Source organism: Camelus bactrianus, chromosome 8 (assembly GCF_048773025.1).
Source record: "Camelus bactrianus isolate YW-2024 breed Bactrian camel chromosome 8, ASM4877302v1, whole genome shotgun sequence".
NCBI lineage: Eukaryota > Metazoa > Chordata > Mammalia > Artiodactyla > Camelidae > Camelus > Camelus bactrianus.
Genome location: NC_133546.1, coordinates 9,293,668 through 9,319,338, shown reverse-complemented (window position 1 = coordinate 9,319,338; position 25,671 = coordinate 9,293,668). Strand labels below are relative to the sequence as shown.

Sequence of the window (25,671 nt, the reverse complement as noted above, 5' to 3'; positions counted from 1 at the left end):
GGGGTGCTTTTAAATGTTTGACACTTCTCATTTGACACCCCATCGTATTTTCTTCCTTGTTAGGTAATATTAAAACTCGGCTTTTAGACCACTGTTGACTCCCTAGTTCGTAAAACTGTAAGCCCCTATTCCTTGGCACAGGCACGTGAGGTCACTCATGGCTGCCCTCAGTGGCCTCTTCAGCCCCATCCTCTCTCACTCTGCTTTTCCAGCCTCCCTGGTGGCGTCCTTCCCTGAGTGGCTGCCTTCCCATAGTTCTTCTTGCCTCCTGCCGACCACTTGTCCACAGGGCACACCTTCACTCCTAGTCTGGACCAGACAGCAGCCCCTGGGCAGATGTGCCCTGGCTGAAGACATACCATTCTTTACTTTACAACGCTTGTTAATTCACCCCCATCACAGAATTTCTGCTTTTTATTAGAATTTACCTGTTTAGCTGTTTGTACCTCTTCTTCAAGACTTCATGAAAGAAGAACATTTACGTGTACAAGATCACCTATTACAGGCCAATTTAAATATAAAATGTCATCCACGTATAAAAACTGCCTTCTACCTGTTTTTCCTACTTCCTCCCACCCACCCGCCCCGGGGCTCCGTCTGCAGACCTAAGAGAGGGCATGCTTGCCTAAGGGTAAGACTCGGGACAAATATCCGTCACCAAATTATTCAGTGTTCTCACTTTATTACATAGCTTTAATTTCACCAGTAGTCTGTCATTTGTATTAACAAGTACAGTTTTAAAGATACCATTGCTCCTAGAATAACGAAGGGCCAGCAGCTATTCAAAGGTGAGTCTTTGCTGTGTTTTCAGCACTGACTTGGCCTTCACTTGAATCGGGAAGGGTCTTGGCTATGTTGGCCAGTGGAATCAGTTTAAAAACATTTCAATTGGTAAGAACAATGGACTGTAACTAACAGGATGCTGTAGTCTCCTCATGTAAGAAAATGTACGTAATATCTGTGCTGCTGAGAATGGTAGTTACAGTTGTTACCACTGAAAACCAAATCTCCATGATCATGTGTCATCATTATCACCTGAGAGGGTCGTCCTACAGTTGTAACCAAGAAGGGTAGTGTTATTTCCAGATGAAAGTTAATCCCAAATTTCATATAACCAAAAGATAACTATAAAATACATTTTCTTACACAAATTATTTTTAAGTTCAAGACAGCCCATGCTGTGTTAAAGGGTCTATTTGTTGTTATTCCTACACAGTGTCTCGAGACTGCTGTTAATAGTGGAAGAGCAGAGAATCTCCCTGAGCAGAGTTCAAAAACGAAGAATAATTTAGGATCCCCCTGAGGCCTGTGCAGTGGGACAAAAAATCCCCTTACATGATGCGTATTTCATACGTACATTGTTTACCACGTCTCAGTTTAGAAAGGCAGCACATTTCACATCAGCGGCTCTAACCCAAAGACCTCTGACCATCGCGTTTATTTTAGGTGCTGATTTTTTTTTTAAATCAAAGGAAGTATAACCGTTATAAACATTTTTGCTTATGATAGTATGCTTAACTCTGAATCCTGCTTTTGTGAAGTATCAGTTTAGCTAATCATCCTGTAAACGTCCCTTTAAAATGAGATTTACCCGTAATAGAATCCTTGCTTGAGAAAGAAATGCAGATGAATCAGGTGAAAGTCATCTCCCCAAAAAGGGGTTCTTGGTTACCTCTCTTACAATGAATTCTGACTCGTTAATTTTCCTTGTGTTAGCCCTGGCTTTGGATATGAAGTAATTGTCATTTTTTGAGCTCATGATTATTTTCAAATTAAGATCAGACTTTTTTTTTCCAGCTGAGTTCATAAATCTTAAGGCTAAGAATTGTATATATTTTCGCATATAAGAAAGAGATAAATACTTGCTATTTGAACATATTTAAGTAGAAAGTAAGATATACATAACTTTGTAAGAAGATGCCACAGGCCTAAAAGTTAGTGCTTAGAAGGATTTTCCTCATGGATTCTGTCTTTCTGTGCCTTTGCATTTTTTAAATTCACTTAGACAGGAAGTCTAAGCTTTTAACTCATTTGCTGTCTAGACAAATGAAAGCAGCAAGGACTTAGGTGGATGTCTTGAAATACACTGTTACACAGGTTTGTGCTAAAAAGAAGCCTACAAACATGGAAATTAAACAGAGTCACTGTGAGGTTTTTCCTTTTGTGCATATATGTCAGTCAAATTATTGTCTCCCTTCTAACATCAACTTCAAGGTGTGTTTGTATCACATGTCCAAAGTAATAGTTCTAAAATAAGGTTGGAGGGCATGAAGTGATTTTACAGTTTCCAAAGAGCTAAGTATCTAATGAGGCTGGATGCTTGGCCTCTGGGATGTTAACTGGAAACAGAGGGCCGAGAATTCATTGCTAAATTTTAATAGAGATCCCAATCATTTTCAGTAGGGCATTTATGGTAAATATTTAGAAATGCTTGCATGTGCTGGCTTACAGTATATAATGTTTGCAGCTGTATTTTACTGTAGAACTTACAGATTCAGTGGCGTTCACCAGTGACCAGTCAGATCCTCCTCTCTTTAGCACCACACCTGGCACAAGGAGTCACTGCCCTTAGAAAGTTAGGGTCCAGTTGGAGAGAGGGAAAAAAAACTACACGCCTGGATTTCATACTCAATATTCTAAAAAGGAGAAGAGGCACTATTTCTGCTTTTGAAGATGACTGAGAGACTTTTTAAAAGACCATTGAGCTGACATTTTAACCTGTGCTTCAAACCCCTGGGAAGTCACAGTGAGAAATCATTAACTGTATCCTATTAAAATCCTTAAACAAGAGACCTGAACTAGTCTCATTGATTGAAATATCTTCTCTGTTTCTAATTCAGTGTTTATCCTCGTGCTCTCTTGGGGCTCTTCTGAGCAAGAGATGCCCAGTGTGTGTGATGCTCTGCGGTTCTCTACCAGTGGCTGATCTAATACCATCAACTAATTGTATTGAGAACTGTAGCTGAGAGTATTTTGGAGTTGATTTGCTTTAAAAAAAAAAAAAAACCCACTTATTTAATTAAACAAGGGAGTAAAATTTTCTAACTTATTCCCAGTTCAAGACAGTACGACATCACCAGCATTGACTGAATTTATCCTTTAGTAAACTTATTAGATAAATTGAATACCATCAAAACCAAAGATGTCTCTTGATGTCATAAGATATGAATGTAAAATATTTTAGGGAGGATTGTATACAATATTTATCCGTAAGGGGATATTTATACTTAATGTTTTATGTCTATTTTATATATTTGTAGATCTCTAGAAACTCCTCCTGTGCTCCTTTGTGGCATGTTCTTATATCCTTTCCTCCACTGCTGTCCTCCCCCACCCTGTCCCATCTTATTGAATCAGGAACATATTTGTGCTGTATGTAAATTCATAAGTGTTTCTCTTGTCAGAGTCTGATAGGATTGTTATTGCTCCCCGATGGCATTTCATTCGAAGTGCAGTGAAATCTCTTGTACTTGTCACTTGGGTTACAATGAACATTTTACATGGGCAGAGGATGGAAGGGTGATGATTATAGAGGGAAAGTCTTTGCAGGGAAATTTCATTAAAATTAAATTTTAAAGTGAAACAAGCTTTTTAAAAAAGTCATTGATTTTCTAAAAATAAACTAACCATTGGTAGTTAAGAGTTATTTTTGGGTGTGCTGGAAAGTATTCTGTATTCTGAGTGATGTCAGATGTTGAAAACCCAACTTGATAGCAAGATTTTACCAAATCAGATTGTCATGGCAAAGTACTGAATTTACTATGCATGAGCCCGTGAAGTCATTGCCTTACTCATCACTCCATCAGTAAAGAGTCAGGATGTAAGGAACGCTGTGGGGCAGGGAGACTCCAGCCCCTTAAAAGAGTCCTCCCTGCAATTACCTTACCTGCCAGCTTTCCAGCAAGATAAATGGAAGCACTGTAGCTTGAAGGTGCCTTGGTTAGAATGAGATGCAGTAAGGTCTCTCTGTTCTTTACAGGCATCATAGATCTGATAGTGCTTATAAAAGAAGGATAGAGTTGGTGCCCTGCTGACTAAATTGTCCTCTGGAGGGGTATTAGTTACAGAGCTTCTTTGTTAACTAGGCTGAATGTTTAAACCACTGTTGAACTTCTTTTATTAACATGTTGTTAAGATAGCTATACATATGGATACCCTAAGTATCTGCAGGGCGGGAATATTTCTCTGTAATTTACATACAAAAGTTACGTGTGTATATAACAGTAATATAGAAATTACATCGTTTTATTACTCTTCTGTTACACTGAGGTGTAGTCAGCACTGAAATTCTGATGACAAGTGAACACTAAGAAAGCCACCGTTTTTATATTTTTCTCTTGATATTTCCTTGATCAGCTTGTTGAATAACAGAAATGTTTTTCATGCCTTTGCAGCTTGAATGAAGCTCTCTTAACACCCATCCGTGTCACTTTTTCAACCATAACGGTGAATTTTAAGGGAGGACAGGGAAGAAATTAATAGGTTGTGCAGAGAATTTAAAAATTTTCAAAGTAACAATTTGATTTTTTAGGAAGAAAGATTTGCATAAAATTATTTAACTTCAAATAATGATTTTTTAAATTGAATCTTCATTATCTTTTCTATGTTTAATTCCATTTTGTAGTATAATAGAAGATAATTATTTTATATCTAGTTACCCACCAATTTTTTTTTTTTAAAGAAAGCATGAAAAACATGTTTCCTCCCAACTGATTCTTGTGTCATGGACCCTTGTTGATGAGTGATACGTGTTTGTTAGGTGTTAGAGAGGGTATCTGTACGTGGAGCTCACCACCCATTCTTACTGGGGGCTCCCTGGGTTAGTCTCTGTCTGGTTGCCACTCTGTCTTCCAGGTGGGTGTAGTTGTGGAGTCAGTCCCTGTTTTTGGTGAAGCTTGTACAGTTCCTAACGCACTTGGGTCACCATGCATTTCAGCTGAGACCTGTCCTCTGCTTTCCCCGAGGGAAGAGGTAAAGGCATCACAAGCCATACTAGGTACCGCAGGTCGGCACTCTTTATGTAAGGGCCAGATCGTAAAGTTTTTAGGCTTTGAAGGGCCACAGGGTCTCTTTCAGGGTTTTCATTGCAGCCCGAAAGCAGCCACAGACAGTACATAAAGGAATGGCTGTGACTGTGTTCCAATAAGACACTGAAATTGGCATTTGAGATATTTTTCACATACCACAAAATATTACTCTTTTTATCTTTTTCAGTCATTTAAAACTGTTTGGCTTGTGGGCAGAGCAAAAATAGGTAGGGTCTGATTTTAGCCCTCCTGCTTTGAAGAGCGCACAGGTGTGTGTCCCTTTGCACCTTTATGAGTTGGTTATATCAAGTTAGGAAAGAAATGCCTTGGGAGCAGGCACTTTAAGAACCATCCAAGACCTAACCACTCTTCCACACCCCCAGCCACCCTGGCTCTGAGACTGTTCCCCGGGGTCGGTGGGGCAGGGGGCAGCATTCAGTCTCAGGTGGGAGAAACAGATGGTGTCCTGTCCTGTCATCCCTTTCAGCACTCAGCATGTCAGCATGCGTGGACATCTGTTAGCTTAAGTTTTGTTTGAGGAACTCAGATAATCGCCTTGATTGCTGAAATGTGAATACTTTCTGCATTGTATGTAGCATGTTACTTGCTTAATAATCTTCCTCTGTTTTTACCTAGCTTCACAAAAGTTGTGTTCAGTCTGAAAGTGTGACTCAAACTATTGCTGAACCCATGATCAAGTTGAATACAGCGTTTTACCAGCTGAATATGTGCAAAATCTTGCGTCTCGTCTCGTCTGTGTGCCCTAAGTCGAAGTGTTTATATATTGTTTCTCTGAATTCTCAAAATCTGATTCAGTTTGCCTCATTTTATTTTGGAGATCTGATGATACTTTTTCTAGGGGTGATATTTTCAATCACTATTTTTATGTTTCTTATTCATAAGTGCAGTTATGACATTGAAGATTATTCTCTATTTTACTTGGATGTTAATTTTAGCATAAAACATTTTTGTTTTTCTCTAACATTCATCTTTTTGTAACGTTTTCATCAGCTATTCTTTAGAATGTGTTTTTAATCATTGGCAATTTTGATGTTAAAAAGAGAAGTAAATAATATAACAGATGATTAACAGATAAACTTTCCAGGAGACTAGGATCCTAATCCTGAATTTGCTTTGTGACATTTTGGGGTACCCTGAAAAGCTATAACCAGCTCTGCTTTACCTGGCCTCTTTTGTAATTCCGGTCTAGATTCATTCTTCAAATTGTAAGCATCTTCCTCCACCAGTTTGCAAAGCCCTAGTTTTAGCAGTCCCAGTAGTAAGCAGAGATAAAATTAAACATTAATAAAATTGCATGAGTGGAAGGTGTCAATTAGGATTGAATATGCTTTGCAGATGGTGGCATAACCTGATATTTCTGATCCCATTCTGCAGTATTTAGTCCTCAATTATCAAGACAAATATGTTTTATCCTGCAGCTTAGCCTTGAGCGCTCGTTTGGCACCTAGCTCTGGGCCTTACCTGGGTTTGCAGGCTTAGTGATCTGGGAGCCCAGGCCTGCGCTCAGGTTCGGGCTGCTGCTGGCAGGGGCCGCATTCGAGAGCCGGTGCTGCAGCGGGGAAGAAAACCAGGGTGAAGACTGTCCTCCTCTGGCTCTGATGAGGGTGCGAAAGACAGGCTCCTCCTTTTCTCTCATTCTCCCTTCTTCATCTCAGCGGATGCTGTCTGTTCTCCATGGTGCAACTAGTAACAATAACTTTGACTCTCTGACCTTTCACTTCTCTATCTGTCAAATGGGGATTTTAATAACTGCTGTAGAGGGTGTTATGATAAAATTACAGGACTTTATAGATTGTTGAACTTAAAACTGTTACAGAAAGTAAGATTTAACATTAGGACTCATTTCTGCCAACATAACTTCAAAGGGACTTATTTTCACAATATGAGATAAAAATACACATACCACTCTTATAACAGCACTTCCGCAACTACTTAAAATGGAAGAATTTCTCACCAAAAGTTTGGTTAAAATCTTGACTGTTATTACATTAGAAGTTTGGGATTCAGACAGTCCTCCAATGTTGATTTCAAAATAGAAGGATCCAAAGTCTCTGGTTTTCAGTTTAATGAAATGATCATTTACAAATCAGGCATGTCATTCAAGTGGAACATCACCACCTAGAGTGCTGTTTCCTGTGACTTTTTGAACAGGTTTATTAGACTAGATACTGACAGCTTAAAGGGAAGCTATAGGATAGTTTTATGAAAGAGAGGTAGAACTCTATTCACTTTTTAGCAATAGACCAGATCCTGTGGGTTCAACTTATAAGAGGCGTCATTAAAGTCTTCTAGTAACAAGTGGCCATGCTCTGAATTTTGAGCATTACCTAGCAAAACTCTGATGCTGAAGGGGGCATTGTTATGGTTTTCAATTAGTGTTTTAAACATGTATTGGTCCAAATATGTGTTAATCTAATAAATACACACTGTTTCTTTCTTAGGATCTGTCTGGCTCCATCGATGACCTCCCCACCGGAACGGAAGCAACTTTGAGCTCAGCAGTCAGTGCATCCGGGTCCACGAGCAGCCAAGGGGATCAGAGCAATCCGGCTCAGTCGCCTTTCTCTCCGCATGCATCTCCCCACCTCTCCAGCATCCCTGGGGGCCCATCGCCTTCTCCTGTCGGCTCTCCTGTAGGAAGCAACCAGTCCCGATCTGGCCCAATTTCTCCTGCAAGTATTCCAGGTATTCATTTCTTAATAATTATTATTTTACTCTGTAAGAAATACAGACCTAGTGTTTTATCAATAGCAACAGCAACATATGTACCATTATTATTATTATTATTATTTTACTATTTAAAAACCTAAGGATTTGACCATGTGTTAGGAGTACAACTCTAAATTATCACCAAAGCATACAAGACTCCCAGTTCCTAAAGATACTCAAGTAATGAACATAAACACTCAGTGAATACAGTCATGAATTTCTTTGATATTTTCAGCTTACACATTTCCCTGAACTTATGCAGAAAATTATTTATTCTCTTAGCATATGTTTCATAATGATTCTGTTAAAGAAGATCCTCTGTTGATACGTGCCACTAAGGTGAGATTGTTGGGTAGTGCTAGCCCTAGTTTTTAGGGTTCTTTTAAATTTACACCACGGCAGTTATTTTTAAAAATATTCTCAGTGTTTGTACTTATTGGTGTCTTAATTTGCCAGCACACTTCCAAGGCCTTGTTGTTAATAGTCTTACCTTCTAACTTTGATATTAAGGAGTTCCTGTTCCAGTTAACCTCTCGCAGTCAGCTGTTTCAGTGGTCATACTACTTCTGTACTTTTTGCTTCCTTTATTATGTACTTGAGGTTAGTTACTTGTTTATTGGTCAGTTGCCTCATCCTCATTCAGCTTTCTTTCTTACATCAAACATCATCAGTTCAAACCCACCAAGCAACTAGCTTTCCGTTATCTGCAAACTAGATGTAATTTATTTTTCCTGTGTAACTTTTGCTAGGGTAATGCAGGTGGCTGCCAGAAAACACTTTTGACTAATCTATGAGAATTGATATTGCATTGCTGATAAATTTTCTGCAAGTTTATTATCTTGAAAATGTAGATGGTAGTTTTATCCCTTTTTACTCCTTTACTCTTTTTATATTTTAAATAAATACTTATAATTGGATGTTATATATATATATATATATATATATATATATATATATATATATACAGATGTATATGAACATATGAAAAATGCTAATTATGAAACATAACTATCAAGTGAGCACTTACGACCTACTGTCCAGTTTGAGTCTTACGGTGTTACTGTCTCCACCTGTATATTCCTTCTTTATGTTTGGCCCTATACCTCTCCCCTGCCTCAAATATTCTCTGAAAATATTTTAAATCACTCTTTTTGGGTTGTTCGGGGATTTGTTTTTTTTTTTAAGAATTTTATTACACCTATTGACTAGAGTATATATTGTTAGTTTTATGTAGTTACGAGTTTTATTAGAAATATATCATATTTTAAATGACTATATAATTTATTAAACATGCTGAGACACTTCTGAGTATATAAGGGTTGCTATTAATAATTGCAATAGAACAGCCATAAACCATGAAGGTCTGAGCAAATGAAGAAATGTGCTCACCCCAATAATACTGCATGTGGCCTTCTCCAAGTTAGTTTTTTGACTAAATATTATGGTCCTAAGATCCATATGTTGAATATACCTATATTTTAATACATTTTTGTTAAGACATTTTTATGTTACCTTTCTTTCAAAAATATTTGTCCTCATAATGATTGTCATAAAACCTGGATTTACCTGCTTTTAACATTTTTAAAGCTATATATACTCTGTATTCCAGAATTCCTGAGGCAATTTTTGGTATTGAGTTGGTTATTGAGATACTACTTACCTGAACATTGGAAAGTTATAAGTAACATAGTGTATTTGTCAAAGAAGAACTTACTCCTTCTTTCTGAATTGGATCAAAAGGACTTTCTTAATAACCTGAATGAAGACTTTTCTGAGGTATAAAGATATTTTCGTTTTTCATTTGAAATCCCTGACATGGGTTGTTCGCAATCTGACAATTTTCATACGTATATTTATCATTCCAGATGGGGATTTTGAAACTTTTATTTCACTGTTTGGATTTTGATATAGTATAGAACACACGTAACCCTACAAAAGAGCTCGCTTTGGATATGTGATAATAGTACACGTTGTAGAGGAGGCAGATGGAACTGGTCCCGGAGTCCAGTACTTAGTTGTGTTTTGCACACGATAAAGTTGGTGGATCACATGTCTGATGACCTGTTAGCCCCGTCATAAATGAGGCCGGTCCTTCAGAGTACCTGCGGGGAGAACCTGAATGTTAGTTTTCTCTGCTAACTTCTTGGGAAAGTGAGTTTTTAATAGAAAACTTTCAGCTTTCTTGGAAATGATGCTTAAGGCTAATTGTTTTTTAAACTCGTGTCAGAAATTCTGACTGCCCAGGGCCAGGGCCTACATTTTACTTCATCGTACGGCAGCCGGTATTACTCTCTGTGATGCCTGATCAGACTGGTCGGTGAAGTTCAGTACAGGGAGGAGGTTACACAGCGGAAGTTCCACTTGTTTTCAGAAGCATGTCAGTCAAGTTAATTCGTAACTAACTTTGCTGAGTGTGAAGCTGTATACTAATAGAATTATATGAAACTTCTCAAATAGAACATTTCTTTAATGTTTAAGTTATTTTAAGGGGAATACCCTCTTAGAAAATCTGCTGAAAAGTTTTGGCATTTATTCACTTTTCTCCCCGGTAAATTACAAATAACATTTGAACTGGACAAACTTTTAAAATCATCATATCTCACCTCCTCATTTTATTGCCACTTAATATGTAGTCCTGGACAAGCCTCTGATCCTTTGTGCCTCAGTTTCTGCATCTGTAAAGATAATAATCACATCTCATAGGGTGTATTACGATTAAATGTGTTACTACATATAAAGCAGGCATGTGGTAAACATTCAGCGCATGTTAATTATTGTTGTGATTACAGTCATCATTATTCACACTGAGGTGTTGAGACTTGTCCATGACCATTACTGTCCAGAACAGCACAGCTGGTTTTGGCAACAAGTCTTCTGATTCCTAATCCACTGGGACTCTGTGCTGTTCAGAAGACATGTATTTAAAGTTTCCAGTGATGATTTGCTGTGTTTACTGAGGTTATTCAGTTGGACCACAGGAGCTAGCCATAAAAGCATAATGTATTTTCACAAAGTTGAATTTATTTTTCTCCTAACTTGAAAAAACAAAAGGTCATCGATTGCTCTTCTTGGTGAGATGTGTCTCGGAAGGTTAAGAGGAGACAGAAGACAAGCATCTAAACCCTTGCTTCACTTGGACTATAGGCAAATAGGTTTCTGTGTGATATGTTGGGCAGGAAGTCTAGCATAAAATTTAACAATAAATGAAGTTCAAAATCCTGGGTTATTTCTCACATATTTTGCATATATTGAGACAACGTCAGCCTGCCCTCTCTGTGTTCCTGGCCAGGGGCTGCCACATGCACTTGAGCAGGTTGCTTAGTGTACCAGGGCCATTGGCTGGAGGCGAAAATGGGAGTGAAATTCAGGCTGCTGTCCTGGTGGAAAGGGCACCCTTTTGTAGTTGACATAAAGGAGCCACAGCTATCAGCACCCTTGCCCTGGACCTCTAGGTAGTCATCTCTGTGGCTTGAGTCCGCATACCACCTGTTTCTCTACTCTGTTCCCACAGCTAAGCCCAGAGACATGAAAACATACATTTTTGATAGATGAGCATCAAAAATTTTATGTGGTGTTACTTTATGGGGTGTGTTAAGAATCATGCAGGTTTTTATTGAAAAAAAATTTTGGTCTTTTCTTTCCCTCCATTTAGCCTATGTGGCTTCTATTGTACAATTTTTTTTAAGATGATCATAAAGTTGATTTTTTTTTTTTTGGCTTTTTATTTAACTGTTAAGTACAAGCGCTGTTCTTTGGAGAGTAAGTGATCCCTTAGGCTCATTGATTAATCTCACCTCCGCCTTTTCCCAGCTCTAGTCCTTACATTAAATTTTGTTGATCTGTACATTAGATCCTATGATAATTTACAGTCTACCTTTATTTGCTTCTGAGTCTGTACCAGTGAAATACAAATGTCAGGTAGAGATTGCATGGTTCCTCACCCAGAGCGTGATAGTCAAACTGCTGCTTTGGGAACATCTGTTTGGAATTTCCCTTTATTTTTCTGTCTGTAGCCTCTTGCTTTCTTTTCTCTCCCTTCCTTCCTCTCATTCCCAGCACTAACTTGTTTTTCCTGACCTCACTTCTCTCCCATTACCTCCTGCTATATCTTGCTAATGCCTCTCCCTGTGTCACAGATTGGCTCTTTCGATCATTGTCTCTCCAGCAAGTCATTGTTAAAATGTGCAGCTGTTGTGTAGCTGATAGCTGGGGAGAGGGGAAGCCAAAATGTTTGAGGGGATTCTTCCCAGTGCTGCTTTCCTGGGGTTTGTCGAAAAAGAGCAATCATTTTTCTCCAACTTTGCACTGGTAAATGAAATTGACAGCTAATGAGAAGTATCACAGAGGTAGATAAACAAAAGCCCAGTAAAGCATCCCGAATGGCTGAGTCTGTTTCTTGCCTGTTAAACTGTTTCTCCACCCACTGCAAATTTGCCCTCCTATCATGCTGCCTCACAAACGTTGTGAGTGTCGTGGGAACAACTTCTGTAATACACTGGCACTGTATCAGCCCTGGCACATCCCTAACTCAGTGGGGCTTTTCCTTCCTGCGTTCTTTGGAAAAGCAGGATGGAGGTTTTTCTGTGGTAAGTAGCCACATGGATTCTCTCCCTTTGTTTGCACATTACTGGGCTCCAGCATTGCAGCTGTCTGTAGTTGGAAGGGGAAGGATTCAACCTGGTTGTTTAAATCTAAATAAGCATTTGAGGACAGAAATGTAAACGTTACACATTCCCCCAAGGCCATTATACATTTTCTTGGTTTTTACTTATCGTTTTCATTTCCCTCTCTTCTTCATATATGTATTTATATTTAGAGACAGAAATGAAATCTCTCCATCTTTCTAATTGGTAGTGTGCACGTATACACGTATATAAATAAAGCAAAGCTAATGTCGGGTGCAGTTGATTCTGAAATGTATGGTATTAAACATTTTGTTTCCCTTCTAATAAATGATCCAGTTGCATTGTACTTTTGCTGCTTCCTGGATTGCAGCCTGGAGTTTTTTACCTTGGTTTAAGGAGAATAAACTCAGGTCTTGAACGTATTGTGCAGGTCTCACACCAGGCCTAATTCGTCCTAACACATAGTGGAAGCTGACACAGCACAACATCAGAATGCACTGCTGTTGCCAGAAGATTTAGTGGATGTTAATTCCACTTGTCTTGCCTCCAGAGCCAACCATTACAGTTTACTAACAAAGCAAAAATGTAAACAAGCTGAACTTTTTTAATTTTTATTTTATTGGCCGAAGTCTTTTGTCAGCTTTTTCCTCCATGTGCTGTAAGCAGCAGCAGTGTTTAAATATTAAGAAGGGTGAACACACGGTGGGGAGGGTGGTGATGGGCAGGCAGGTATTAACTGTTCATAACCTGATAAACATTTTTGTCTATTAAAACTTTAAATGTTTGGACTGTTGAAGATTGTTCATGGGTTTTATTAACAAAGATCTAAGGTTAGAAACTGTAAATTCCTGAATAGATTTTCACCCACTCTTTTTTTTTTTTTTTTTTTTAAGCGTTTGACATTTGTACCACCAAATCCAGTTTTAGGTGGAGTTAAGTCACTTTGATCTGACAGCGAAGGGGCTATTGATTATAATAGACTGGGCCTGAAGAGAGAAAATTAGGTATTCTCATTAGTGTCATGACGAAGAGACATTTGTTTCAAGCTGTTCTTTTTCTGGGATAGTACTAGGTGTTTATTATGAGAAAACCAATCAAAGAGCATTTTCCTAGTTGTCATAGACAGAAATAAAATAAAGTTTCATCAGATATGAAAGTAAAACTCCCTCCTTTTAGGTTTTATGTGCTTAGCTGTTTGAAGTGTCTCACCTCCCACCGCGCTCCTCCCCAGACTGACTGCTGGCCACAGGAGAGCAGGAGGCCGTGGGCCAGGCTGGTCTGAGAGCGGAGAGACTGTAAAGGTGGAAGGAGGAGGGCAAGGGGAGAGCAGTCTTTCATCAATCTTTCAAGAGCTGCCCTCTTGGTCCGATTTTTTTTCCATTCGTGCCTCCCTCCCCAGAAGCTTTCCTTTCCTCCCTTTCCAGCCAGCTGGAGCCTTTCCCCTGGAGCATCTCTGCATACGTGCCTCCCTGGGCGGAGCGGCTCACACAGGCTCATACCTGGCAAATAACTTAAGTTGCTGTCCTTTGAAAAGGATCACAGGTTTTAAGAGCCTGCAGAAATGGCTTTGCCAGAGATAGCCCTTCCACTCTCATAAAGCACCAGTTACTTTATGGTCAAGCCTGATTCTCTGAAGCTTTATCATGTCAGTTCCTGGATGGTGAATGATGCATCCAGCATACCAACTAACCATAATGAATTTGTACCCCTCAGGAGAATCTTAGACACTAAAAGAATGAATTCCAAAAAGGGTGTTACATATTAGATTCAATATGGAAAATAACTCTTTGGGCAGCACTGTGGTATATTTAGAGCTCTTCTGTATGAGTGCTCAGATTTACCCGGTTTACCCTCTGCTTCTCAAGTGAGAGCTAAGTAGATTTCTGTAGGGGCTGATATAGCTGCAGATACAAACAAGAAGATATTCTGGTCAAAAAAAAAAAAACAAAACTAAATTGTCTTGCTTAATTTGCCATTCAGACAAGCAGATTCTGGAAAGATGCTATAATGGGAAAGAGAAAAATGAATTGCAGTTAGGACTTAGTCATAGGCTGAAGTGAACAGGAAGGATTTTAGTGAGAGGAAATGATAGTTCCTGGTCTAATTTGTCAAGATTAGTACCTATAAAATGAGCACCGGCGGGTGCAAATCAGTGTCTCCTTTTTAATCCAGTCCCCTTGGATTTTTAGAACTCTTACGGCTCAAGTCTAACCCATCCTAAGTAAGTAAATTTTCCACTTTTTAATTTATCCTTTTAATAAAACTCAGGGTAAAACTGTGAGTTAATTTCTATATGTAAATGGTTATCAACCAGTTTCCCCCTTTCATGACAACTTTAGTACAATCTCTAAAATGACGTTGCATGTAATGACAAATTTTTTTCCCAATTTTTTTCCTATTTCAGTTTTATTAGGTAGAATTATTACAGTTTGACTGCACATATACATATATTTCATGTAAATACGTACACACAATATACTGCACATTTTTTTAGTTTGCATATACGTACTGATCGTTGTTTCTAAGAACAGATTAGAGCTTTAACTTTTTAAATTTACATAGTTATCAAAGGAATAAAGCCAGCCACAAAATAAGAATCAACAGAATGCAGTAATCCAATCATAAAGGACAGAATGACAAATTTTTTATTTGAAAGTCTGCACAGTCACACTACCTGGTAATCCTTTTTTGAAATATCTATCATGTGTTCCTTTTTGGCTTCTCTCGAAGTAGAAATCCTACAACAGCTTGTTGCAAGGAAGATGCATGCTGCTTTTTGGCACAAGCTGAACAGGGAAAAAAAAGAAATTCTTAAACAGAAAATGCCATTGATATATCCATATTTTTAATCTGTGGCAGCCCAGAAAACATCGATTCAGCAGTCCTACAAACCAAAGAGAACTTCAGCCAGTATATTTTTCCCTTACAAAGTAAAATATTTGTATGTTATACAGAACAGTAATTTCAGATCTTTTTCCAAATGATGCTTAGTAACACTTAAGAAAGCAACAACATATTTTGTCTTTTAGAGAGGTGCCATTGCAGCTCTGTGTGGCTTGGTTACTGATAAGTATTAGAGCTCCACCTTTAAGATACCGATTTAAAATTCAGACCAGGATGCTGGCTGTAGAAACTCAGTACCTTGGTCATGAAAGTTCTCCTGCTGTTTCTAAAGGGCAGGTTCCCCACTGCTGACCTGCAGCCAGATCCTTGCATTCGAAGCAGCTGCTCAGGGTTCTGCCCTTTAGAGGTCCCTCCTGACCCAAGTCAGTTTTTCTGATCTCTGGGGAATGAGTATTTCTCCTTCTTCTCCAAAAGCTGAAATCTTTTTCCAGTTCTTCCATCCCAACAAATTTCAGAGGAAGCCTTTTCTCCTTCTCTCACATTCAGAAATGAGAACTTCAGGATTTTCTCAAAATACACAGTCCCACTTGGTTTTGCGCCCCCTCTTAGTTAAAATTAAGTTACATAGTTCAGTTTAAATGTTCACCTCATCTTCCATTCCCTTTCTTTGATCTTCTGCATGTGAAAAAAATAGGCAAGCCTGTGTCACCAGGGTGGTGCTCTGTGTCTCGCTCTGTACGATCAGAAGTGACTGTTGTGCCCACATGGTGGGTCCAGCAGTCCACTCCCACTTCTCCCGTATTTAGTTATATATATTTTTTTTACATTATTCACTGAAGAGGCACTTCAGACGCCTGGTTTACTGTTTGTTTTCATTTCTTAAGCGGAGTGAACTGTCATGGCATTTGTGCTTGACTGAGCATTGTTGCTTCTTCAATCAGCAGTGTGCTGCCCCTATTGAAGTGCCATTGGCATTGACCTTCTTCATTTTCCATCTTCGCTGGGAATGAGGAATCGAAAGGGAGCGGCACAAAAGCTTTTAGGAGCTCATTTTAGCCTAAAAGTAAAAGTTTCGAAAATCATTTAACTATGTTTTGGAAAATGGGGGTAAAATGAATAGTTCTTATAATCAGGATGTTCCTAAAGTTGATTCCACAAACTTCTGTTCAGTTTTGCTGTATTTTCTAAAGGGAAGAAGTAGTAGATGTGAAAGGAACAGAACCACTTTGCAGGGAGTGCTATGTTTATCTCCGTATCTTCTGATAACCCTGGAGCCAGGATTATTATGATGTGTTGATTGATTATAGCCGTTAAGTCTCTTACTAATCAGTTTCATCACTTATTCTCAATTCACACACTTGCACCTTTGATTTCTCTTCCATAACAGGGTGATATGGGCTGTCATTGACTAATGAAGAACAGAATTGGTTTCGGCATGAGACAAACGGAATGCCGACACCAATCCTAAAATGCATTAATCTTTAATAATCCACATCTGCATGTTTATTAAATGATATAACCGGGGATTGTTAATGTTGATCTTCTCCCTTCCAAACAGAAAATGACACAGGAATTTGTACTTGCAAACTACATTAAATGCATATAGCTGAATGCCAAAAATGTGACCTTGCTGAGGATGCCAAATGGGTTAATCCATTGATTTTTTTTTTTTCAAGTAGCATATTGTACTTTTGCTATTGGATAAATCAGGTGATTTCCTGAGGAAGGCCAACCAGCCCAAATGCTCCCTTTCTTCTTTCATTTATTCAGCAAAGTGCTGAATGCATTCTATGCTGTGGCCATGTTTCTAGGAAATGGAGAAAATACACTGAACATAAATGACAAAGGTCCTGTCCTCATGAAACTTATATTCTAGTGAGAAAGACAGGTAATAAGCAAATAAGCATATAACTTACAGTCAGGGGGTAAAAATCAGGTTGCTTCTTTAGATAGCAGTAATTAGGGAAGATGTCTCTAAGAAATTGATATTCAAACAAGAGGCTCAGTGAATGAAAGTCAAAAGCAAGCCGTGTAAATGTCTGGGAGTGAGGTGTCCAGAAAGAGCAAAGAGCAAGTACAAAGGGCCTGAATCAGGAATGTGTTCAGTGTGCTGGGCTGGGGACACGTTTTAGGTTAGAGGCTAACTCAGGGCCAGCTTGTATAGGGTTTTTTAGATTATGATTGGGATTTAGGAACTTAAGTGTTCTGGTGGAGAAGGTGGGAAATGACGTGATCCAGTACACGCTTTGAGAGGATCATTCTGGCTGCTGAGTGGACCGTAGAGGGCGTGGGGAGGAAGCAGGGAGACTGGTTAGGAGGCTGCTGCAGTGGCCTAGCGGAGGATTGGTCATGGCTGGGCATGTGGGTAGCAGCAGTGAGGACAGAAGGTGCCCCAAGAAATCGGTAAATGGCGGTTCTGTACAAGGGAAGACAGAGGAAGGAGCACATTTTTGAAGGGGGATCTAGAGTTTGGTTTTGAAGATGTTGCACTTGAGATGCCTGCTGGGCAACCCAAGGGAGATTTTGAATAGGCAGTTGGTTATATGAGACCCTGGATTCAGAATAGAGATCTAGGCTGGAGGGAAAGTTTGTGAGTCATTAGGGTTCTAGATGAGATCACCGAGGGCACCTAGCCTGCGTCACAAGCACCTGGAGAGCTTGTGAAAGCACAGAAGGCTGGGCCCCACACCCAGTGTCTGATTCAGTAGGTTTGGGGTGGGGCTGGAGAATTTGCATTTCCAGCAAGTGCCCAGCTGATACTGAAGTTTCTGCTCTGGGAACTACTGACCTGGGGAATGAGTAAGGTCAGTGCTTCTCAACTCTGGCTGCAGGAAACCTCCTGGGAATGCCGGAACAAGGCCAGCCCCCAGAGATGCTGACTTCGTTGGTCTGACTGGAATACTCCACAGTACTTTTCTTTAGAGCTCTCCAGGTAATTATTATGTGTAGCCAAGTTTGAGAAATCCTGAGAGAAGAATTCTGAGGACTGAACCCTAGGGCACTCAGAAACATAGACACCATGAACAGGAAAAGGAATAGCCAGGGGCAGAAGTGGAAAACAGGGAGAGTGTGGCGTTCTAGAAGCAATACAGAGAGAGTGCTTCTGGAATATGGAAGAGACCAGCTGTGTCCAGCAAGCCTAACACTTCTCCCAGAGTGTTCTGAAGGCATGTTTTAAAAGGAAGCTAGGATTCCCAGTTATGATCATGCATGTATTGATCCTATAAAAGCTTAGGAATAAGCTTTTAGCTCATTTTTTAAAGCAGTATATTGCCCTTTTTTGCCTTTATATTAAATATGTAGTGATTCAGTTGAAATTGTAATGTCACAGGAAAAAATTCTTGTGATAGAATAACTTATCTTCACAGGCCTAATTCAGTTAGTGATAGAATCCTTTATTTTCACAATTATTCCTTTAAGTCTGTTTCACATAAAATCCATTTAAATTCTACTTGGAAAAAAAGGCAAAAATGTGTATTTGTAAAGAGCTGCCCCAGTGTAGAGTTTTTTTATGTTGCATCGTTGCTTTTTATTAGAAGCGGACAGAGGGAACTAGTTCGGTATTCCCCATTGCAGTACTACTGGTAGTGACTTTGTGTCAGATCTTTGCTCTTAGAGCTAATTTCTTTTGCTTAGGGTATCCATCCTGCCCCTTACCTGCCTGGCAAACTCCTACTTATCCTTCAAGACCCAAGTCCAGTGCCTACCTTTGGAAAGTCATACCGAACCCTCTGTGCCAAAGAAAATCCAAATGTACCTGCCTCCAGGGTCCTCCAGCTAGCCTGGGAGCCTCTCGAGGGCAGTGAGCATTTCTTCCTTCTTACCCCTGGTACAAGAACAAAGCCTGGCAAGTAAGAGGCACTCAGTAAACGTTGGCCAAATGAAAGAGCTCACAGTTCTCTTGGAATAAACAGGAATTCAAGAAAAAGTTCTAAAATTGATGACTGATATAACATCTTTCTGCCTCTGTGTTCCTGGGATTATTCTGTTTCCCCTCTTTCCTAAAAGAGATTCCACTATGATAGATTATTTTACTTTCTTTTCCTTTCAAAAACAGAACCTGAAATAGTGGTCCCAAGATTTGTCCATTTAAACCAGACCTTTACATATGAGATGCTGCCGAATTCTAATCCCTCATACACAGAAATTGTCACACAAGTATTGTAGTAAAATTCCAGAATTGTCTAACAGCCACGTTTTTCATTGTCTCATCTTTTTAATAAATATTTATCTTTAATAACTAACTATATCTTCAAAGAAAATGGCTAATTAAAAACAGGTTTGCTCTGGGGAGGGTTTTATCACTACCCAGACAACATTCCTGTTCCCCAAGTAGCCACTGTCAGCATTGGCTAGATAAACATGGAGTGTGCAATATTATTTATTGACTAGAATTTGGGCTTCAGCAACACATAAGTAATAGACTCCAGATATTTGAGAGTAACAACTAGAAGAAGGTAAAAAATACCTACTCATGAAAAAGGTACACTGCAGAGGCATACTTGCTGATCTTAAAATCTGGAATAAAAGAACAGATAAAAAATACATGAGGATATGGTCCAGAATGTCTTCCTTCCTCTGTGTTGCCGCAGTCCATAGGCCACACTCTCAGAATTGCCCCTCTATCAAGGGCTCCGTGTGACCTAGACTCGCCCACCTGGCCCCTCTGGAGTCGCCCCCAGAGTGTTGCTTTGCCCACAGCCAGGCCCTGTCCCTGGCCATCCTTTGCTCCTAAGAGGCATACACCTGAAAGCATCACTGTTTCCTCCCCACCTTGGCACCCCAGGTACCTTTACTTAAAATAATAAAGTAGTGCTCTGTGTTGGCTATACATCTTAGAATGTTGAGATTTCAGTCATAAGGCTTGGAGTTATTTTGTAAGTTTTTCAGCGTAATACAATGCTTTAGCTTTCTGTCTTGTTACTATTAAAAGTCATTTTATTCCAAGGATTTAGAAGCCTTAAGTTTTATCACAAAAATAAGCTCTCATTATTAAGTGTAATTATACATGCAGTGAATTTTTAAAGCTTTTGAGAAAATAGTGTATTATTTTAGTACATAAATTGACACTTAATTCCATATCTAAATAGAAAATATATAGAAACCATGTTGCCTACAATGCCAGTATTTTTTCTGTTGGTCCCAAATTTACATATACTGTGCTATTTTCCTCAAATTCTAGTAAAATTAAACTCCTAAGCTGTGGATCTTTTCCTAGCTTATTTTGCATCCAGAAGTAGCACAAAAATGCCTATGCACTGACCATCCGTCCCACCTTTCGGTCTAGAAAGTGTGGTCCCCCTCTGCACGGGGCATTCGGGCACTCCTCTGTGGGTCACTGTTATAGATGCAGATCGGTGAGCATCAGTGTCTGGTGCTTTCCACAGCTGCTCACGTTTACACTTGTCCTGACACGTTCGGACCCAGAATGAGAAATCTGTGACAAGAAAGGATGGAGGCGAGTGAAACTTTTATTATAGGAAAAAAAAGTGCCTTGGCTTTAAAAAAGGCCTGTCTCTATCAGGCCATACAGAGCAGCGATGAAGTGGAAAAAAGGGAGCAGGCAGGCGCCTCATCTAATCTTTCTCCTGGGGGCCCAGGTGGACAAATTGGCAACCCTGTTCACAGCTTTTTTTTCCCTCTCCCCTTTGTACCATAAGAACTGCTAATCGGATCCATGCTGCTGCAACTGTGGTTAGTTATTAACAGAATAAAAGCAGATTTCTTCAAAAGAACGGGTGGGGGAAACGACTATACAAAATTGCAAGGTTGTTAGAATCTTAAATGCACAGCAGTCGATTTTTCCCCTTATTCTGAATTATACGATGAATACAAGTCTTTCATCTGTCACTGTACCCGTTTCTTCAGAAGGCAGCCAAATATTAAGCTTCTCAAACAAAAAAGGAATCTTAGAAAGAGGAAAAATATTGAGGAGGAATAAGAATGGGTAAGAGTAGGGGGAAATTAGGTTTTGTTTTTATTAATTTGTCCTCATGAGAGAAATAGAAACTGCTGCTCTCTGGTTTCCCCTCCCCTGCCTCTTACCTTACATCAAAGCGAGGATTAGGGCAGATTTAGCTGGTAGCTGTTCTGCGTTTCTGTCTGGTGTTCTGCATGAGTGAAGTTCAGAACCTACCACTTCCTTGTAGACGACGGAGTGCTCCGGATTGAGACTTGCCGTTGGAGGACAGCCCAGCTCTGTTACATCCAAACACAAATCTACTTCCCTTTCCCCAAAGGTTTTTCTGGACCCCAAAGGCTTTTGGATTGTATACCCATGCTTTAAAGCCATTGAAAAGGGTGTATATATGTGAGAATGCTGAATATAGCCACCGAGCAGATGTCAGTGTGGTGGTCTGCGCACTTCAGTGCATCTCTGATGCTCCGAAGGGATACCTCCTGAGAGGCTCAAGTTGCCCAAAGATGGAGCGGCTCCTGCTTTCATCCAAACCACATCTTTGGTTATATTACCTATTTCCTAGGTATGTCCTCACACCTTAAGTTAACTAAAATTGATCAACTTTCCTTAAGGTTTTATCTTTTATTTATTGGCCATTTTTTTCCCCTGAAAGAAACAGTTTTCGTTCACTTCGTCAGAGTTTTTGGGGGATTACAGAACATCTGAACTGAATGGCGCTGGGCACAGAGTGGGTAGCCAGGTCAGGCCACGCTGCTCGGGCCTGACAGCTGTGGAGCAGGATTGGAAATCGTGCCTCTGTACAGTCACCGGCTCCTCTCCCACACCTTCCCAGTCTCCTAGGAATAGTCCGTACGAAGAATGCTATGTTTAATGCTGAGAGACTTTTGTACGTTAAGTGTTTTAGAGCTCTGGTTTATTTTGAGACCTGAATAGCAGAGTCTAGAAGTCTGTTTTGCCTCGTATCCCCTGACTTGACTTGTGCACCTTGTGAGAGCCTTTTTGTTTCTTGTCTTGAGTTCTCTGTAGAAAAGTGTCTACCCAAAAGGACTTTAATGAGTTTCAGATAATGAGGCTGTCAGACTGGCTTCACATGAAAGACATTAAGTAACTTAAGTACTTAATAACAGAGGGCAATTGGAAAAATTCTGGTTTGGATCCAATGGGCTAGATGAAATAATAATGTATTATAACAAGTTTACAAATAAAAACAAACCAATACACCCCACAGAGTTTGTAGTACAGCCCTGTGAAGGCATGATTCTTCACAGGGTGCACCTTGCTCGCTTTGGTTCTTACTTGTCACATGATTGGCCTCTGCAGCTACTCTGCCCTGGACTCCAGCAGTAAGGCTGCGGGGAGGACTCCCGACCCTCGGACTGCGTGCAGGAGGGGGAGTGGTTGGAAACGTAACCCTGCAGGTGTTGACTGTGTTTAGAGTGAAGACATGTGGCTCCTGTAAGGGTCCTGTCATTTTCAGGGCATCTTGGGAGTTTTCTCATTACCTTGATGGCTCAGAAGCACACAAGTCGAATATGCCTCCGCTGTGCTAATTCACCTGTTTTTAGGACCCAGTGACACATCAGCAGTTAGCAGTATCTTGGGTAAGGACTTAGGAAATCTCACCCTATTTTGAATGAAATGTTGAACCATAAGACCTGGAAAGGTTGTCATCCAAGGCGCAGGCTGGTGTGGTCTGGGTTCCAGTTAGAGGGTACAGGTAGAGGAGAGCGCTATTTCCTGTTTTATACTGCTCTGATTCGAGGTAGGGTTAGTTCCCAGCAAAGAATTGTGTTGACACCTGTTTACAGCTGCCTCTCTCCCCTCCGTACCCTGACACAGCACTTTCTGGTAAGAGTGAGATCCTATTTAAAACATGCCAAACAGTTGTGACTACTGTGAGCCCACAGTCAAACCCTTCAGTAAACTGTTCACTATAACCACCCAGCTGCAACCTGAGCAGATTCCATATTTTAAATGTCTGCTTTGGAGCATGTTGAAGTTGATGGCATTCAGCCTGCTTCGTGAATCCGAGAGTAAGAAAGATTTTTTTTTCCTTTATTGAAGCAAGTGAAATAGAAGACACTGACAGAAGACGCTATACTCAAAATCATTTGTGCGTTTTCTGACTCATCTAAATAAATGCCTAGACGAGGACATTCGATGAATGTATTGAAAACTCATTTTTCACTCACACAGTTGTTATTAGGCATTATTATGCAGGTAGTTAAGTTCCCTGAAGAAATGAGCAGCTAAATCCTTGGTGCTTGCACTGCAGCGCTGCACTGTGTAACTGCACTCTGCTTGGGTACTGTCTCAGGTAGAATGTTCAGTGATTTCCACACATACGGAGCCCACCATGCAATCCACCATTGCCATCTCAACAAAATCATGTTTGTCGTTTGTCATGGCAGAAGAAAAGATCCTAACTAGTAAGTACCTCATGTTTCAGAAATAAAAGGAGTAGCTTCTACTATGGTAAGAAGTTACAGTGCCCTTTCCAGCAGGATTGGCAGCGTATAAGAAATATATCCTCCAGAAGATCTGTGAAGTCAGACTGTGGCAGATGAGGCTCATGTTGTTAAGAGAGGGCTGATTTCCATTTCCATAGCATGAAGAAAGTATGAGGATGTATTAGAAAAAAGCACCCAGTGTCTTATTTGGATGCAGCAGAACTGAATAACAGGAAAGTGCAGAGTGAAAGCTGGTCTGCGACGTGATGTATTGATAATCAGCAGCAAGAATTTCTACAGTGTGGTTTTCTTCTTAAACTCCTCACTAAAGTTAGTAAGGATTCTTGAAGAGTAGAAGAATAATTCAGTGGCTAATTGCTAAAAACTGTGAAGTATATACTGATTTTTGTAGCAGCATTCCAGGGAAAGAACTTGGTTGTAGTAGAATGATTCACAAAGTGACTGAAAGTATTCCTTGTTTCTTCTCAAAATTCGGCAACAGCCCCAGCTGGCAATTTAATTCACATAAATTCACAGACCCTACTTTTTCTGACAAGCCTGGCTCACTTGTTAATCTCAAGAAATTTATGAATAGGGTCCAAGTCTTTGTCACTAAACACCTCATGATCCCCATGTTCCCTAAAGACCCTTATTGAGGAAGATTGACCAACAAAATTGTCAAGATTTCTATGGTTAAAGGAGTCATTCATATTAATTTTAAGAAGCCAATCGTCTTGAATTGATAATGGAGGAATATCGTTTAGGACATTGCCTTGTATATGGTAAGTACAGAGTGTTTTTTTAATATCATTTTTTACTTTCAAATAAAAGCATCTCCAATTTAGATGAGAACTGGTAAGACAAGTAAACGTGTATTCCAGATGTTGCTCGCGCTTTATCCACTTTTGCCCAAAGTCAGCTGATGTAGTAAAATTGGAGGGGGAGAATGGATTTCTGCAGTAAAACTGAGATCAAGTAGTGTGTTGTTCAAACTCCAGATTTGGCACGTTGATTAGTTATATCACTATTCCATCACATAACTAGATCCATCTTAGGTTGGTTGATCTTCTTAGCTACCACAGTGTAAAGGGAAGAAATGCATTTTCTCTGGCCACTACAACTTTTGAAAAATGGGATTTCTGGGGATTTCTTTGTTAATATTATATAGAGAGAGCACAGTATCACTTAAAAAGGGATGAATGATTTGTTTGCCAGAGGTAGTTCCGAGTGGTGTGTTTGGTTCTTACTGTGTTCCTGTAGTTGTATGCCATAGTAATTTAGAAAAGAATTAAACAGGGAAACTTCAGCTTCAGTAAATGATTAATGCGGGAGTCCTGTTCATCTCATGTGTACTCCCCACTACACAACACAACACACACAGTGGTAGAGTATAACTTAAACATGATTGCATCTGATCAATAGTTCTGATTTGCTTATTTGTTACGGTTTGGCCAAAAATAATTAGGGCAGTAAGACTGCAAGGAATCACTTCTCTAAAAATACATTTGCTAAATGCACTTGCCATTTAAGTCTTAGAACTGCACTTGTATTAGGTGCTGGGGAATCCCGTGCACCTTATGCTAGATCTAATTTGAAGAGGACGTAAGCAAGATTCTGTTACTGACGTTTATTTATGTAAACGTCTTTACGTATGGAGAGTGTACCAGCTTTATCTGTCATTGCTGTTGTTAATAAATACCATTTACTAGGTCTCTGAGCAACTGTCCCTCAATGTTTCTTTAATTATATTATCATTTAGAATAGGGGTCAGCAACTACCACTTTTGGGCCAAATCCAGCTCGCCACCTGCTTTTGTAAATAAAGTTTTGTTTATGCGAATTTGTTTTATATGTTATCTGTGGCTGCTTTTGTACTGCAGCAACTGAGGTGAATAGTTGAGACAGAACATATGGCCTGCAAAACCTAAAATACACAGTATCTGGCAGTTTACAGAAAAAAAAGTTTGCCTGTTCCTCACCTAGAATAATACGGTAAAACTACATAATTACTGATAACTTATAAAGATCTAATTAATTATTAGTCTGTGCTTGGTTTCCGGAGTAATAAGCCACACA

At 39.6% G+C, this 25,671-nt stretch overlaps 1 protein-coding gene and 1 long non-coding RNA gene across 9 annotated transcripts in view; one reads left to right on the top strand and one right to left on the bottom strand.

Moving 5' to 3' along the window:
* ARID1B (AT-rich interaction domain 1B) overlaps positions 1-25,671 on the top strand; it is a 378,713-nt gene that overhangs the window by 257,915 nt on the left and 95,127 nt on the right. For all 8 annotated transcript variants that reach the window (XM_074368093.1, XM_074368091.1, XM_074368095.1 and 5 more), the window contains one exon: positions 7,490-7,733. In XM_074368093.1, the coding sequence (XP_074224194.1) occupies positions 7,490-7,733 (244 nt within the window). The remainder of the gene's footprint in view (positions 1-7,489; positions 7,734-25,671) is intronic.
* On the bottom strand, positions 15,861-21,331 carry LOC141578331 (uncharacterized). Its single transcript, XR_012508526.1, has 4 exons — positions 21,272-21,331; positions 20,502-20,663; positions 19,699-19,744; positions 15,861-16,283 (listed from the first exon to the last, which is right to left on the bottom strand). It is a non-coding gene; the product is annotated as an uncharacterized LOC141578331 (long non-coding RNA).